Below are 19,339 nucleotides of genomic sequence, written 5' to 3'. Positions count from 1 at the left end.
CAAATTTTAATCCTTGTTCCTAGAATATTCTTCTTTTGATCCATATTATTATTGTGTCTTTAAGTATACTAACATTAATTAAGATGGCTTAAAAAAATAAACAAACAATTTTTAAGGGTACTTTAGCTAAAACAGAATATATTATTCCTTAAGTTAATTCCAAATACTTGTTGTTATTACTCTCTAGTGTAAAGATCCTATACATTTATTGAATACAACAGCTTTCTTTCATTGACAAATAAAATTTTATTTATCAACTGCAACTTTATGCAAATGATCTGTTAAAATTTGATGTATTCAGTACTATAAAAATCCCATGTCTGCAATTGCTCAAAATACTATGTATATAATTTCTGTATACAGTAGAAGCCTTTACAGCAAAAGCTTTTACCTTTACCCACTCTAGAAATAGCTACATATAAGCACAATTCCTTGAGACTTTGATTGCTATAAATTCTAACATACTGAGATACTTGTTAGTACCTCAAAAAAGGAGCATCCATTAATAATTTTTTATTAAATAAAATGACAATGTGAATAGATATTTATTTGTTAATTTTATATTTTATTTCTAGATATAAGCTTAACTATTGTAGTGGGTTGAACAGTGACTTCCAAAAAAGCTTATCCACATCTTCATCCTTGGAATCTGTGAATGTTAGCTTATTCAGAATAAAGGTTTTTGCAGATATAATTAAATAATGATCTTGAAATTAGGAGACATTCCTGGGTTATGTAGATAGATCCTAAATCTAATGACTAGTATTTTTATAAAAGATGCACAAAGGAGAATACACAAATGCAGAGGAGAAGACAATGTAATAAGGAACATAGATCTGGACAAAAATGAAGGAATGACAATAATGGTTAAAAATTAGAAGAGACAAAGAGTGACACAGGGAGTACAGACCTGAATATACATGAATTTTGGATTTCTAGGGTCTAGAACTGTTAGAAAACAAATTGTTCTTGTTTTAACATTCTGAGTTTTTGTTACAGTAAATTAAGACATGTATGATTACTTTATCAGGGTGATTCAACTTTTCCCTTTGTTGCCATTTTTCTTTGTTCTTTTTGCTATTAAAAATAAGGAAGTCAAAATGACTATCAATATCATAGTGCCATTGTCCTTCTGTAATCTTCATTTTATACTGGGTGTTTATAGAATGTGGAAAGTATTGAAAAATATTATTAATATCACACACAAGTGAGTAAAATTTTGCTCAAAATAAATTTTTTTAAATGGTTGCAGTAGCACATCAACAGAGAACTCCCAGAAATTCAAACCAGATTCAGAAGAAGATTTAGAATGAGGGATATCATTCTTGATGTCAGATAGATCTTGACTGAAATCAGAGAATACCAGAAAGATTTTTTACCTGTGTTTTATTTACCACACAAAGATATCTGACTGTGCAGATCATGGCAAATTATGGATAAAGTTGTGAAGAATGAATACATAACAGAACCTGTACATAAACCAAGAGGCATTCATGTTACTAGAACAAAGGGATACTGCATAGTTTAAAATCAGGAAAAGTGTTCATCTGGGTTGTGTTATTTCATCATACTTATTTAACATATGCTGAGCAAATAATCTGAGAAGCTGGACAATGTGAAAAAAACACAATGATATGCAGATGATACAACCTTGCTTGTTGAAAGCAAAGAGGACTTGAAGTACTTGCTGATTAAGAACAAAGACTAAAGCCTTAATATAGATTACATCTCAGCAGAAAGAAAACAAAAATCCTCACAACTGGACCAATGAACAAGATTATGACAATTGGAGAAAAGACTGAAGTGAAAAGTTTCATTTTACTTAGATACACAATCAATGGCCATGAAAGCATCAGTTTAGAAATCAAACACCATATTGCATTGGGCCAATCTGTTGCAACAGAGTAGAGTTTAAAAAGCCAGGTGTCACCTTTCCAAAAAAAGATGTCACCTTTTAAAGTTTAAAAAAAAAACTTTAAAGTGTTTAAAAGCAAAGATGTCAACAAAAAATCTTATTCCGCAACCTGCTTTAGTGAGTAATGACTAGGGTCTTAAAAGCTCTCGAGCAGCTATCTAAGATCTAACTATTTGTTTTCTCTCATCTGAAGCAGAGTGAAGAAAATCAACACCACTTGGGAACAATTAGTCCAAGGATTCAGTGGACCTCTAGACCAGAAGAACTAGATGGTACCTCTCTACCAATGCCAACCACTCAGGAAGGGATCAAAACTGGAGAACCTGGATAGAGTAGGAGGAAAAATGTAGAACAAAATTCAAAAACACAAAAATGACCAGTATTACTGATTGGATAGAGTCCAGTGGAATCCCCAAGACTATAGCTCCAGGATACCCTCTGGGCTGAGGAGTAGACTTACTCCCAGAGACTGGTTCTCAGCCTAACTATAGGTAGATTTACTTGCAGAACACCAGCCCCAGGATGATCCACCAACCTACTCTAGGGAGACCTACTCCTTAGAACAATCAGCCATGGGATACCAGAGTGGTAGCATTGTAATGAAAAGAAACATGGACTGACAGGAGTGCATAGTAGAGAAGGGTACAGGGAAGGGGTGGTTGCAGGGACGGGATGAGAGGAGACTGTGTTGTGGTCAGGGATGGTAATCAGGGCATGAAAACAAATATGCATGAACTATTAACTATAAAACAAATTTTGCTCTATAAATTTACACCCAAAGCCCAATTAAAAAAAAAAAGAAAGAAAGAAAGAAAGGCAAATATGTCTCCTTGAGAACTAGAGTGCACCTGACCCAAGCTATGATGTTTTCAATTGCCTCATATTCATGTGAAAGCTGGAACAAAGATTTGATGCATTTGAATTATGGTGTTGAAGAAGAATAAAGAATATACCATGGACTACCAGAAAAACAAATAAATCTTTCTTGGGAGAACTCCAACAAGGCTATTTAGAAGCAAAGATGGTATTACTTCTTTCAAGTACTTTGTACATGTTATCAAGAGATAAGAACATCATGCTTGGGAGGACTTCCAGTAAGATGTCAGAATAGGCAGACAAGCTACAACCCTTTTCAACAAAGACAAGAGAAACCAGTTGACAGAGATATAGAAGTCATCTTTGAGCCCTAAGCTTTGAAAGGAAGTATAAAGAAGTGGGTTAGGCACCAACTAGTGGAAAAACCTGAATGACAACAGTGAGTACAGAGATGGATGGCCTCGTGAACTGTCAGCTACTCTGATGGGACCAACAGCCTGAATATTTCCAAGTGGTGTTAGGACCTGATAATTGACCTAAAGATCATCCCTGAACCCCAAGGGCTGCGGGAACAAATGTGCTGGTGGCCTATGACTAGGAAGGGAAACAGCAAGGAAGGAGACAACCTGAGCTGTGGACTTTCACTGTTCAGAGGGCCCAGCAATTTAGTTTGTTTACAAGTGGTGGCCATTTTGGATATTTAAAGTGACCAAGGGCACAGCCATTTTGAATGTTTACAAGTAGTGGTCATTTTTTATATTTAAAGTAAAAGCATTCTCAGTCAGATTCCAAGGACCTAAAAATAGGCTGTTTCCCAAGGAAGGCAGGGACATACAGGAGGCTGACATTGGGAAAGGAGACAGGTGGTGAGTGTATAAGCACTGTCAACTAGTGAATAGAGGGGCAGAGTACCTTGCTTACATAGATAATATCCAAACAAAACAAAGAAAATGAAAATTGTGGGCAAGTCACTCCAATATACCTCCAATATACAATCAACAATTAAATATAAACACAAAATGTTACAATGCCTTGAAGATAAGAGAGCATTACAGTCCACACAAAGAAACAAGATACAGCAGGAGAAATAAGGGATCAGGATACAGACCAGAACTCATCCCTGAGGAAGACACAACATTGGAACTCCCTGATAAGGAATTCAAAAGAATTATATTTAGGTACCCTCAAAGAATTGAGAGACAGATCAAGGAAAACACTTACAAAATTGAGGAAAACCCAGAGAAAATCCTAGAACAATTTAGAAAGATGATATAATAACAAAATGACAAAATAAAAGAAACATCTGAAATGATACAAATTCTGCACATAGAAATCCAGAAGATTAATACTAAATTTTCAGAAATAGATAACAGATTGAAAAAGAGTAGAACTGAATCAATGGAAGACAGAATTAGTGGTAATGAAGGCAAATACCTCAGTACTTTTTGGAGGAGATCAGTCAGAAAAAAAGATTAAAAAAAAAATGAACAAAGACTAAGATTCATGTGAGACACCATCAAAAGGAATAACCTATATGTAATCAGAATTCCAGAATAGGAAGAGACAAATAAAACAATGGAAAAATATGTTGAAGATTAGTTGGAGTAGAATTTCCCTGGTGTTATAAAAAATAAGGATATATCCATTCAGGAAGTCCAACAAACCCCAAACAAGGTAGACCCCAAACTCACCAAAACCAAAGACAAAGAAAGAATCCTGGAAGTAGCATGGAAAAGTGAAAAGTTACCTACAAGGGGCAATCAATAAGACTAAGCTTGGATTTCTTGGCAGAAACCATTCAGGTGAAAAGGCAATGGAATGGTATATATAAAATTCTGAAAGAAAAAAAAAAAATTCCCACCAAGAATTATATATACCCAGCAAAATTGTCCCTCAGATATGATGGTAAAATTAGGACATTTCCAGATAAGCAAATCTTAAGGGCATTTGTTAAAACCAGATCAACCTTACAACAGATGAGAAAGGGAGTTCTGTGGACAGAGAACCATCAACAGCAAATGACAACCAACTATTAACACACATGATGACATAACCCAGAAATCAACCAAGTTATGTAAGTATCCAAAGTAAATAGCCTACAAGATTGTAGACAGGGAACCAAAGACATCAATTGACAGATGAAGACAACTACAAACCAAAAGGAGGGAAAAAAAATGTGTAAAGACCTTCCAAATTGTAGGGAAGTCAAGACAACCACAATATACACAGACTATTCTAAACTTGGGGAAAAAATTATAAATCACAGGGTAACCTCAAAGAAAAATGATAAACTTTCACATCAAAATATAAAAGAAGACCAGCATAAATATTTAGCAAATACTAAAACAATAACAATGAAGGAAGTGATAACATGATTCACAAACAAAACCAGCTCAGCACAGAAAATTATATGGAACAAAGAAATCAGCAATTTCCATTTGCAGAAAATGAGATAAGATCCTTACCTCATGCTATACATAAAAACTAACTTTAGGTGGATCAAAGACTTAAATGTGAGACCTAAAAGTATAAAGTTCCTCAAGGAAAAAATAGGGGCATAAATTGACTATCAAGCATAACCCAAAATACACAAACAGGTAAAGATAAATCAGATGGATGAGACTTTCTAAAAATTAAATTATATACACTTCAAAAGACTTCTCCAAGTGAGTAAAAAGAGAATCTATACACTGGGAAAAAAATATTCAACAATGACATACCTCACAAGGGATTTATCTCTAAAATTAAAAAAAAAAAAAAAACCTCCTACACCTCAACAACAACAAAAAGATAAACAATCTGTTCTGGTTTACCTAGTGCCACTCTGACATATACAACAAATGGGATTGCCTTAACAAACAGGAGTTTATTCTCTTGCAGTTTGGAAGATTTAAATCCAAGTTCAAAGTGCCATGTTCTAGGGTCTGGGTAAAAGCCCCTCAAACTTGGAGTCCAGCTCTGCCTCCTGCTTCCAGCCTGCTGGAGCTAGATGCATTTCGTCACTCAGATAGCTGCTGGCTGCTGAGGCTGCCAAGCCCAAGGTTGATAAGTAAAAAGGCACAGTCCAGATATTACCAAATCACATGGCAGGCCATTAATTTAAGTCCATTGTAAGTCCCAAGGTCGGCAGAGCACGACAGGCTGCTGAACAGTGATATGGCTACATACAGGGTCCAAGAATGCCATAAGCTAAAGACCATTCCCAAATCTGCTTCTTATATATGGGAAGCAGACTGCATACCCAAAGCAGCTACACAGCTGCTCCAGTAGATTCCACCATGGAGTTTATTACCAATCTCACTATTCAGCTGCCCAGCACTCAACAAGGCTTAGCCAAGTAGACACAAAAATTTTACCACACAATCCAATTAAAAAATGGTTGGACACATGAATAGACATTTCACAAAAGAGGATATTCATGGGGCCAGCAAATACATAAAGAAATGCTCACAATCATTAGCCATCATAGAGATGCAAATTCAAACAACAATGAGATACCATCTCACCACAGCACTAATGGCAAAGTTCAACAAGACAGAAAACAACAAACGCTGGCAAGGATGTGGAGAGATTGGGACTCTCATACACTGCTGGTAGGAATGTCAAATGATACAACCACTTAGAAAGCAGTATGGCAATTCCTTAAAAAGCTGGAATTAGAAATACCATTTGACCTAGCAATCCATTACTAGGTACATATCCTAAAGTAGTGAGAGCCAAGACAAGAACAGATATATGCACACCCATGTTCATCGTGGCACTATTTAAAATAGAAAAGAAGATAGAAACAACCTATGTGCCCATCAATAGAAGAATGGATAACCAAACTATGGTACATACACACAAAGGAATACTATGCAACACTAAAGAATAATGTAGAATCTGCAAGACACCACATAATGTGGATGAACTTTGAGGACATTATGCTGAGTGAAATAAGTCAATTGCAGGAGGACAAATATATTATTTCATTATTGTAAAAAGTCAAAGAAAGGTTTATATATGGAAGGAAACTTTGTTGGTTAACAGGGGCAGGAGTGGAGGGGAAGGAACACTGAAAAGCAAACAAAAAAAAAGCATTAACCCATGTCACTTTAGTTTTGTGTATTTCATTGTACATAAATTATATTTCAATAAAAAATATTTTTAAATTAAAAAAAAAAAGAACATCATGCTTGGTAAAGTAGAAGGTCATCAAAAAAGAGTAAGACCTTCAGTAAGATGGAGTAACACAGTGGCTGCAACAATGGGCTCAAAAACAACAATGACTGTGAGGATGGCACAGTGCTGGGCAATGCTTTGTTTTGATGTTTGTTGGGTTGGTATGAGTTGGAACTGAGACAATGGCATCTAACAACAACAATTTCTGATTTTGAACTATTTGAATATGTATTTTATAATTCTTCTACTTGTATTGTAAAGGGAGTAATGGCTAATTGTGTAACATCCTGGTAACATTTGAGAATTTAGGTCAATGTCTTATGATATAATTTGACTGTAATTCATACGTGAGCTTTCCTTTTTCTACTTGTTTGACCTATATCTCATTATAATTTGTTCAAATACATGGCACTCTCCAAATTAGATACCCTTGTTAAGCTAATTGATGGAGCAACAATATCGTAGCATCAATATCTAGTTTTAAACTGCAGTGTTCATTTACATCTACCCTTGCCTTCAACATCACTGAGAGATTTCTAAATATAAAAGAGCACTTGAGATAATCCTACTGAATATTGTAAATATCAAACTGAAATATCTTAATTTTCACTAATATGTCCCTATGTTTACTTATGATTAGAGAACAAAACGTAACTACAATTCTCAAATGAGATATATTTTATTAAATTACTACAAAGTAAAATAAAGTAAAATCATATAAATAGAATTTCTTTAATAATAATTAACCTTTCAAATGTAACATTTTCCCCCTATAATCCTGATTTATTATAGTTCAGAAAGAAGTAGAGATTCCCTGTTAATCTGTATGATTATAAAAAAGCATGTTTAGAGTAGTCAATTTCCTGTAATTATATATAATTTCATAGTGTTCACATTTACATACATTCCTTTTTTTCTTCCTGGTGTCATCAATTGTGTCTGTGCTTATGTGTATAGTGTACTTGTTAACAGGGCCTTTTTTTTTTTTAGCACTACAATTCTATGATATCGTCTCAGAAACCCAAGGAGGGGTCACTATGAGTCGGGTCCAACTTGATGGCAAACAACAACAACAACAACTATTCTATGAGCTTCTTTTTTTATAAGGAAAAGGTTAAGAAATATATAGTGACTTAAGTTTTAAACAATATTACACAACTTACTTTGAGTTATATAAATATTTTTGTTGTTTTACTCTAAAAAAGAACAATAAAGTCTAAGACAGTAAAATTATATTATAGTCCCATCTGAGAATTTCTCTGAATTTTCTGGGTTAAAACAGAATATCCTATGATATTCAAATATTTAATATGAGTTAGTCAGAAAAATTTAAATTTGTCTAAAGATACTTGATCATTTATTTAATCAAGCAATGAATAACAAAAAAAAATTAACTTGAAGTGAGTAACACTTATATATATATATAAATATATAATTCATGAATTTTACTTTTACAAATCTATTCAAGTCTACTTTACAAAATAATATCAAATGTCCAACAGGCAGTAGTTGACACTTTGACCTTTATCCCACTGCACCAGGCCTCTGCCATTCATCCCTTACCAATGTACATGCATACAGTTTAAGTAAACTAAGTTGGTGAGCTGTGAAAGCACAGCTTTATCATCCATCCCTAAAGCATCATCATTCAGCTACCTACCACTTCTTACTGCAGCACAGATATTTTGAGCCAGATGTAGTAATGATAAAATGAAATTTAAAATTAGCAGTGCTCATCTAATTTTTTTAACAATTACATTAAATGATCTTTTGAAAGAATAAAAAATTAAACCAGTAATTAAAAACACATGGCATTTCTATATAAAACACATATGAGTATCCCCATGTTTCACAAAATTATTATTACCATAAATTAGTGTGCACAGAAAAATAAAAATAGTACATTACTTCAATAATTCTAGCACAGGTTTTCTGCTTTCTTCTAACCTATTTTTCTGCCTGTTCCCCAAATGATCCATAAACTACAAAACATTATTTGTTATTAAAGACAAGTTCTTATCATATCATGGTTTATTAGCTTTGCTTTTTCCTCCTAATTATTATATGTACTTTCAGGTATGATTTTCTTAAATTTTTTACTTATTTTCTATGCATTTTCCAGTTGATCATTTCTTTTCAAATTTATTTTCATGTATGATAATCTATTGAGAAATTTTCCTTAGATTTTTATCTAAATATTTTCATTTTTTAAAGTATTAATAATAATTAAAAAAAAAAAAAAGAAAGAAAAACTCATTGCTGTTGAATCGATTCTGACTCACAGCAACCCCTCCTTGGGTTTCTGAGGTGGTATCTCTACATCAGTAGATGGCCCAATCTTCCTTCTGAGAAATGGCTAGTGGGTTTGAACCACCAGCCTTCTGGTTAACAGTCAAATTCCTTAGGCCATACACCACCAGAGCTTCTATTAATAGCTGATAACAATTCAGAGTTAAATTTATACTAGCCTACATACATTCAGAGTACATGCAATTAAATAAAAAAGTTAATTCTAATCCTTCCATGAACTATTATTAAGAGAACTAGATGTAACATGTCACTTCCTAAATAGAACTTTTCCAGCTACTGTTATCTGTCTTAATTCTTTCTTCTGACTAATCAGCTGCATCAGTTTTATCATCAAAGCAGTCAATGTTCCATCACTGAAATCAATGTGACTTTCACATTTTGTTGTTACTATGCCTAATAATTTTTCACCAATTATTTAGCACTTTCTATAGCAGATTACTTTGTAATAATTAGTATTTTTGAGTGAGGGCTGATCACAAAATCAAAACAATGTGCAATTAGAATGTAATCAAGGGAGTTGAAATAAGAACTTCATAAGAGAAAAAGTTACGATTTAAAGTTTAATATTCTGTTCTTTTTTAAAAAAAAGCACATTTCCCCCATAAATATAAGGCTATGGCTTACTATTAGGCACTTATGAGTCGGGGCTGACTCGATGGCAAACAACAACAACAACAAATCATTGTATGCAATGAAATAGACAGTCAAAATTCTCATATTTGATTTTTTTTTTTCCCTTTAACCCTGGAATCACACCTACAAGGTCACGAGGAGGCAACCTCTGAGAGAGTCAAACTGCATCTTCTGTGTCAGCCCAGCTTTAATATGTTGCCATAGCCAGACCATGAAGACAAGTTTGAGGCCATTACTGTTGCCAGGCCTCTTTTCTAGTGATACCTTTAGGTAATGGCCAGACATTGTCTCTCCTAATTTGGTCATTTTGTCAGAAGGGAACATTCCCTGGAGAAGACATTCCCTGTTTGGTAAAGTAGAGGGTCAGCAAAAAAAGAGAAGAACATCCATTAGAATGATTGATATGATACAGTAGCTGTGATGATGAGCTCAAGCATAGCAAGGGTTGTGAGGATGGTGCAAGAACAAGCAGTGTTATGTTCTGCTATACCTTTGGTTGTTATGAGTTGGAGCTGACTCTAAGTCATGTAACAACAACCCCTTAGGTAAAACTTGGCATCTCCATACCTTTTCAGGCACAAACTAAAAATGCACCTGCCTCCATTCATATTACAGTAAGATAGAATTTCATACATATTCAATAGTCAAAAACCAAGAGGACCGGAGACACTCTTGGCCACTGAGAAAGAAGACCTAAATTGCATAGCCTTGAAAGAATATTTGGCATCATGTGGTAAAGTTGATCAGGTACTTATCCATGCCCCATCAATTCCACTGCCAGAGAAGCTCTTCAACAGACATGCAAGGAAATATTTACTTGCTCATTCATAAAACACTGTTGCTAATAGCCACAATTGGGACAAGTCAATCATTGTTAATGTCTAACAATCAATGTACTTTTAAGATAGGAATGTTTGCCACAATTGTTTCTTACATTTCAAAGCAAAATCTGTACAAACAGACTTGGATCTGGAAGATCATTTATGTAAGAATATTAAAAGTTAACCAAATGACAGGAGAGATATAAACTAACACCAAATTATTCATATTTTGGACCTCTGGATTTTACCTAGGGCTTCTGAAATGCCTCAACATGGAATGCAGTGAAGAATCTAAAACATTTTTGAACATAGAGGAGTATTAAGAATAAGACATCTATCATATCTAGTAATTTTTTTTCTAGAACAGAATAATCCACAATAATAGCTACATCAATTCTCAGTGAAGTGAAGTTTATGGTTTTGCATATTTTGTTAGACAATATTTCCCCTAGAAATAGCAAGGAGAAAGGATTGGTTAGGTTATTAAAGAATGTTGTTGTTATGTGCCATCAAGTCAGACTCGACTCATAGCAACCCCTCCTTGGGTTTCTGAGGCAGTATCACTACAGAAGTAGATTGACCAAACTTCCTTCCAAGGAGGGGCCAGTGGGTTTGAACTGCCAGCCTTCTGGTTAGCAGTCAAGTGCCTTAGGCACTATGCTACCAGAGCTCCTATTAAATAATAGGACAACAATAAGATAGTATCAATAAAGAAATACAGGAAGGAAGAAAAGAGTAAACCCTGAAGTATGAAGGTAGAGGAAAAAGTAGGAAATACTTATATTCCAAATCATATAGATATGGCTCTGTGGTGAGGGTGGTTGGGTCCCGTAATGATTTCTGACACTTATTATGATAACAACATAACAACAAATTATGATAGCATAGTCCCAGGTAAGATCCTCAGTCTCTTTGCTTCATTCTGTCACTCGTACATTCCTATTCCTCTTAGCATTTGTAGATGTCATTCCAAGATCTCTAAAGGCACATTAATAATCCTCCTTTCAAATTGAGTACAATTTTAGTCCAGAATGCTTGTACTTAAATATATTTAGCCATTGAATTATAAATGCCTATTTTGATTTGCTTAACTAACATAGATGCTCATGATGTGTATGGATTGAAGCCTGTATGAAAAAGTATTCTTAAACTGATAGATTGGGTTTGAGCTCTCAGAATGAAGAGGTTTTTCTCTCAAGAAGTATTTCCCAATTGCTTTTATGACTGGGGAGAAGTGCTTATTCTTAGAATAACACCAAGCATATGATGAAAAGTTACATATATGCTAAAGAATTTTACAAAGGTTGAGAAGCTCTTTGACCAGTTAGTCCTTGGATCATTACTTACATTGTGCTTTGTGAGATTTGAAATATTCGTTGCTATTGCTTGTAGCCAGTCAACACAGTCTTCAGCAGAGAGGCACTGAATGATCCCACTGCACACTCCGTCCACAGCAGTGACTTGGAAAGCATTCTGCCTGCAGATATGTCATAGCAAAAGGTCAAAGCAAATGAGATCAGAACTTCACCTCATTCATTTATTTGTAACTTAACAATGTCTGTCAAAAACTTCTCTTTTTAGACAGAGTATCGGATTCCAGATTCAAGTTTGATTACTACTTTTAACCAATATCTCTTTTTTAAAATGGAAGAGTAAAGATAAATCCAGGTAATATATATCTTTAAATTATTAAAAATTTTCCTGAGATTAAGATAAGTATGGTGAAACTTTGGCATGTAAAAAGTGCGATATGTAAATAAAAGAATATCTGAGCCATTTTAGAAACATTCATTTCTGAGTTTACCATAAAATTATACATAGTATTCTATTATTTTGGCTATCATAATCTCTGCTTGTGATTTGTCAGAATATTTTCTGACATGGAAAGATCGCTAAAAACAAAACAAAACAGATATTAAACACCTTACAAAAACCACTTACTTGTCATCAGCTACTGTGTCTCATCAGTTGTTAAACAACTTTCAGCCTTGTTTTATTCATTTTCTCAAAGTTTGTGAAAAGATGTTCATATCACTCTTTTAAGCCTAAATTTTCATGTTTCAAATTTATGTGAATAATGTAAATTTCAATAACAACCAAATATTCTCTTAAAGTGCAATGAAAATTCTAAATATTCTTTATTGTCTTTTACTGACCTTTTTTTTCCTTGGTGAAAATTAAATGGCATCATTCTATACAGAAGTGCTATAGAATTTAAAGTGAAGCCTACTAACAGTTTCAATGTTTGTTTTCTGCATCAAACAATTGCAATGTTTAGATAGTATAATGTAAAGGATTAATGGACAACAGTAAATAATATTCCAAAATGAATTAAAGTTAGATAAATATTTCATACCTGGAAATCACCATTATACAACAATCAAATTTAGAAAATACACAAACTATATTCAAATTTCAATCAATTATGAGGCAATAGAAAACTTCTGAGTTCAGTATACTATGTAAATTGCATAAATTTATATATTTTCTTCCAAATACACTTTTCTGGCTTGTTTTGTAGCTATTTTTTTGTGGATATTAGACATGATTTCATTCTTCCCAACACCCAAACAAGAAGCCCACAGAATATCCCTCTGGCTCAGATCCATCCTTAACCATTCAGTCATCCTCCCTTCCTTTACAATTAGCACACATTTCCTATCTGGACACAGAGTAAAAGCTTGGAATGCAGCATCCCAAGTTAATCCATGTTAGTATTTTTGAGAAATTGCCTTTCATATCCCTAACACACATTTTCTATGTTAACAGTTTTGCCTTTTCCAGAATATCATGCAGTTGGAATCATATATATATGTATACTTTAATGTGTTCAGATGGTTTATTGTTTCACTTTAAAATACATTAAAGGCTTTTGAGAAATATGATTTTGTTCTCTTTGAAACCAAACTCTTTTGAATTTTGAAGAAAATAATATGCATAGCCAGAAGAGAATATTATAACTTTACATGATTTCTTAGCTTCAAATCTCATGTTCAACAGTGTGTAAGACATTTAAAATATCCAGAGAGAAGTTCAAACATCATGGAAAATGAGAACTAATTTGAGTTTAGCAATATAACATTTCTTTCAGCTTTCTAAATATCACAGACATTGCTTCATGTAGCATGAATTAAATCATGTCCTGAGCTTACTTGTCCTCTGTGCATTAAATGAATACTGACAGCTTGATATTTTGAACTGATTAATGTTGATACACTCAGATCAACTGTAGCGATCCATGTAATAACATATAGAAGCCATAGAGAGAATAATTTTTTTTTTTTTTGAGGGACTAGTTCCTGGGTAGTGCAAATGGGTAATACACTCAACTGCTAACCAAATGTTTGGAGGTTTGAGGCAGTTCTACAGAATGGCCTGGCCACCTACTTCCAAAAATATCAGCCAATGAAAACCCTGTGGAGCACAGTTCTACTGTGGAGTGGAGTGGAGTCTCTATGAATGGGAATCAACTCTACAACTAGTTGTTTTTTTAAAAAAAAAAATCCTTTACAACATAGGTTTATAGGTTAATATGTACCATGTTTTGTCTTTTCTGTTTCAATTTTTCAAATTTGTATACTTTTTGTGAATATATGTGAAGTACTTAGACAGTTTCTACAGTTATGTATAATCTCTTTTAAAATAGGTTGATCATAAAGACAACTATCTGGGTTATATTTCAGCCTCTACTGCATATAGCTTCTATTCCCATTAAAACAGAATATTGGAAAATGATCCCATTTAGTTAAGTTTCAGTTTTTCCTAGAGGCAAATGAGAATAATACACTTTTTTTTTTTCATTGAGTTGACTTAATAAGTATTTGTTGAGTAAATAGTGGCATCCAAACACTTTCATATATCACTGAAGCATAAGAATAATTTTCCAAATAATCCACTGATATGTGTTCCTAACAACAATATTTTAGTTTGGTTAGTGAGAATGTCTCCACATAGTCTTGTTTCACTGAACACCTATGAAGAAGAGCAGAACTTTTATTCTTGTTTTTATCTTTTGTAAAATGTAATTATTTGACCCAAGATATACAGTAATAGTCAATCATCTTTATTTTGTCTTATTTGATGGAATTCTTTCTGCAGTCAATGGACTCTATTTTCCCTTTATTTAACATTGTGAAACATTAAAGTTTAGCAAAGTTCACAGTACACTTTAAGATATCCAGATGGAATATCTGTACAGAGAAGGAATAAAAGAAAGAAAGGATCAATGAAAAGACATGCAGAAATATGGAATACATATTTCTAAGTAAAATAAGCCAGTCTGAAAATGTTACATACTATATGATTCCAACTACATGATGTTTTGGAAAAGGCAGAACTATATAGGAATGATAAAGATCAGTTGCTTCCAGGGATTCAAGGCAAGGGAAGAGGGATGAATGGGTGGAGCACATGCCATTTTTAGAGCAGTGAAACTATATTGTATGCTACTGTAATAGCGGGTACATGATATTTTGGATTTGTCAAAACCCATAGGATGCTAAACATAAATTGCAAACGACCATATGTAAACTATGGACTTTATTAATAATGTGTCGATATTGATTCATCAACTGTAATCAACAAAGCATAAGGATGCAACATTTTAACAACAGTAGAAAATATTCCAGGAGTTAGGGACATTTTGGAATTCTTGGAAGTATCTGCACAATTTTTTAGTAAACCAAAAACTGCTCTAAAATATAAAGTCCTTATTAAAAAGTATATTCATAAAAAAAATTCAAATTTGAGAAGATTAACTCAGATGCCACCTCTTTCATGATAGATAGTTGGAATTAATCTCCCCACTTGACTTCTCCCACACTTTCTCGCCCCTTTATACTTGCTCTGCCTGAGTGTGTAGTACACTTACTACACACATTCATTCTTAGTATATGTCTAGTTCCTTGGAGGAGAGTGTGTGCTACTTTCCACTATTCATAACTAAAATCCATCTTCATTTCAATTTACTAATCCACTGTTTTTACTAACTTGAGATCTGATTGTTATTCAAGCAAATCTTACTGTCAGACACTAATTCTGACATTTCTCCTCTTTGACTATAACATTTTTCTTTTCTTTACCAACAGATAAACTTAATTCTTTCTCATCTCTTTAACTCTTCCAGTCATCTAAGTCTATAAATATATTTTGAATATATCTTCCTTCTTCCCTGTATTTGGCTCCTTGTTTATATATAGTAATAATATATTTGTCCCCATCCTAAAATTTCTTGTCACCTTGACCAATAGCTGTTCTATGTTGTTAATTTCCAGCCTTGAATAACTTTAATTTAATAAAATATTTAACCTATTCTTCCAAATGTGCCAAGATTTTTTGGCAAAGTAAGACATTTGTAAACACTTCCCTAAAAAATTGGTCTTTGAGTGTCCAGAGACCTCAGTTAATTTTGTTTATTTTAATATCTTCCTACCCTCATAGGAGTCATCATTACATACTGCAGATCACCACCCTGAACAGCAGTCATATTTTCTTCTCTTGTTCACTGGATAATCCCATTTCATAGCAGCTCACACATAAAGAATTGGTCCCTCAGAAATTCCTGAATTCTGTCTATCTCTGATTAAATTTATTTCAGATCAGATACTGATATCTTAATTAGAGTCATCACTATGCATTAAAAATTAATGTCATGTCACTAGTAAAAATACTGTGATGTTTAAATTCATATATATGACAATAACACAGCTTTATTAAAATTATGCATGAGAGGTATTATAGCATTGAAATTAAAACCATTGGTCTTGGCAAAAAGACCAAATAAACAAATAAAATATTAAATTTTTAACCACGTTAAAAAATTTACACATTTTTTCCTCTTGGATCTGTTATTTATACTACCTAAACTCCAACTTCCTTGTGTTTGAAAAAGAGATAGTTATATAACCCACTATAATTCTTAGTCACTACATAAGATGTATGTAAAAAACTATGATAAATAGAATGTTTTCAATGACAGTATCTATTACTAGTAGTAGTAGTAGTAATAATATGAAAAAGAGAAAAAGAAACAGACATAAAGTAGATTCTGGATTATAGTGACACATGGGTGTCCATGATTTGGAATCAACTGGACAGAAATTGATTTTTGTTCTCCATAGAGTTTTCAATGGCTGTGATATTTTAGAAATAAATTGCCAAGTCTTTCTTCCAAGGGGATTCAAACTACCATCTTTTTATTTAGTAGCTGAGTGCTTAACTATTTGTGCCACCCTGGGACTCCAATAGCAATAATAGTAGCACCAAAATACACATTAAAAAATAAAACAAAAACAAAACCCTCAGGCAAAAATTATACATGGAATCAAATTCACAAAAATAGATTATAAACATTTTTTTCTACTGGAATTAAGACTTTACAACTAATTCTAACTCTTTATTGGTGAAAGTTTTAAACATGTTGATCACACATTTATTTCACAGCTTTTTTGCTAGTACTAGGCTTTTATCATGATTCTTGCATACACCAGTACTACTTGTCTTGAGATAACCATGGTGGTCATGGGCTCATTCTTTTTTTTTTTTTTTTTTTTTTTGGTTTTGGGTGAAGATTTACAGAGTAAATTCACTTTTCATACAGCAGTTCACATACACTTTGTCTCATGTCATTGACCAAAATTTACAATGCAGCAGCTCCCCTCCCACTTCCTCCCCATAGTTACCTCCTCTCAGTGTCCATCCCTTCATACTCTTTGAGAGGCCCATTGTCTGCCAACCCTGTATATGATCTTGGATACACTCTCCATTTAGACATACATAATTGTTTAGCTTGTTCACCCATCTATTCGTCCCTATATCATGGGCTCATTCTTGTCTCTGGGCTACAAAGAGAAGAGACAAATGATGATGCCTAGGTCCCCTGATGCTGTAGATGGCAGATTATGCTGTGACACCCTGACCCACATATCTGTTCTTAGAAAACCTTAACTACTCATACCCTCTTCTTCATTCAATTTGATTAGTTTTCAATATCTTAGAATGTTTTGCAACTTAAATAGCATACAAAATAATGAGAGAACAGTGACAGTGGTGGAGGAGTCATTACCACCCATCATGCTGGTCTTCTGAAGAAGTAAGCATTTTATGAGCACACTGCCATCACTCTTATCAAAACAGTTGTAACACTAAATTAAACATTCTATACACTAAGTATAGTGGGTTTTTACTATAAACAGGTTAAAAGTTATGCTTAAGGATATGAATAAATATTCTGCTACTTCTTCTCTTGTTTCTCTAGTGCTGCCACAATAGAAATACCACAAGTGAATGGTTTAACCAACAGAATTTTTTTCTCTTACAGTTTAGGGGGCTAAAAGTTGGAGTTCAAAATGCCAGCTCTAGGGTCGGATTGAAGGCCCCTCGACCTTGAGCTTCAACTTTCCTTCCTGTTCCAAGGCCACTGATTCAGAACTAGAGGCTTATGATTCACACAGCTACTGGCTGCTGAGGCCGAGGAACCCAAGATCAATAGTAAAGTAGCACAATCCCAAGATAAGCAAGATGCATGGCAGATCATTGGTTCAAGTCCAGAAACAATGTTAGCAGGCAACACAGCAGGCCAAGACTTGGCCAAATGCAGGTTCCAGATGTGCCAAAAACTCCTCAAGACCCTCTACAAAGTAGATGCTACAGTGTCTGCATACTGTCAGTTGTGAAAATATATGACTGTAGAATATATGCCCTAGGTTATGTAAACAATTAATATACTATGTTGTTAACAGAAAGGTTTGAGTTTGAGTCTACCCAGAGATGTGTTGGAAGAAAGATGTGGCCTTTACTTCTGAAAGGTCACATCCATTGAAACTTTTATGGAGTCCAGTTCTATTCTGACTCACATGGGTCACCATGAGTAAGAGTGGATTTGATGGCAATTGGTTAACTTGTTAGGGATTTGACAGAACCAGCACCATCTGACTACCAGTTCTGAAACCAGCAAACTTTAATTTTTAAATGGATATTCTTTTGAAGGATTCCCTAGACCCAAAAGGTAAATAAAGTGATACTTTATTTTTGTTTTCTAAGGAGCTGTGGTGGCACAGTGGTTAAAACATTCAGCTGCTAACCAAAAAGTCTGCAGTTGGAATCAACTTGCTGCTCTATGGAACAAAGATGAGGCAGTCTGCCCCAATAAAAATTTACAACCATGGGAAGCCTACAGGGCATAAAGCTGAGGGTCACTCAGAGTCAGATCAACGCCATGGCAGTGCTTATTAGTTTGTTTTTTTCCTGGTGGTGCAGTTGTTAAGTGCTCAGCTACTAATCCAAAATTTGGCAGTTCCAACCCTCCAACTGCTCCACAGAAGAGATGTAGCAGCCTTATTCTATGGAGATTGAAACCAAAAGCCAAACTCTGCAATAGAGGCATTTCTGACTCATAGCAATCCCTCCTTGGTTTCCCAAGGCAGTATCTCTACAGAAGTAGATTGTCCAATCATCCTTCTGAGTGGCTGGTGGGTTTGAACCATCAGACTTCTGGTTAGCAGTCAAATGCTTTAGGCATGAAGATTGCACCCTTAGAAAGCCTACAGGAAGATTTTTCTTCCAGAGTCTTGATGAGTCAGATTTGATTAATTCTTTCATTGCAGCTTTGACTTCTTCCTTCATTACCATTGGTTCTAGATCATATGCCACTTCCTGAAATGGATGAAGATCGATCAGTTCTTTT

At 34.1% G+C, this 19,339-nt stretch overlaps 1 protein-coding gene across 1 annotated transcript in view; it reads right to left on the bottom strand.

Moving 5' to 3' along the window:
- SNTG1 (syntrophin gamma 1) overlaps positions 1 to 19,339 on the bottom strand; it is a 747,297-nt gene that overhangs the window by 507,662 nt on the left and 220,296 nt on the right. The window contains exon 10 of the mRNA XM_042782475.1: positions 12,004 to 12,133. Coding sequence (XP_042638409.1) covers positions 12,004 to 12,133 — 130 coding nt within the window. The remainder of the gene's footprint in view (positions 1 to 12,003; positions 12,134 to 19,339) is intronic.

Source organism: Orycteropus afer, unplaced genomic scaffold (genome assembly GCF_000298275.1).
Source record: "Orycteropus afer afer isolate SDZICR_OR568_19922 unplaced genomic scaffold, OryAfe1.0 scaffold00333, whole genome shotgun sequence".
Lineage (NCBI taxonomy): Eukaryota > Metazoa > Chordata > Mammalia > Tubulidentata > Orycteropodidae > Orycteropus > Orycteropus afer.
The sequence above is the reverse complement of the archived record's forward strand: the minus strand, read 5'-3'. Positions and strand labels throughout refer to the sequence as shown.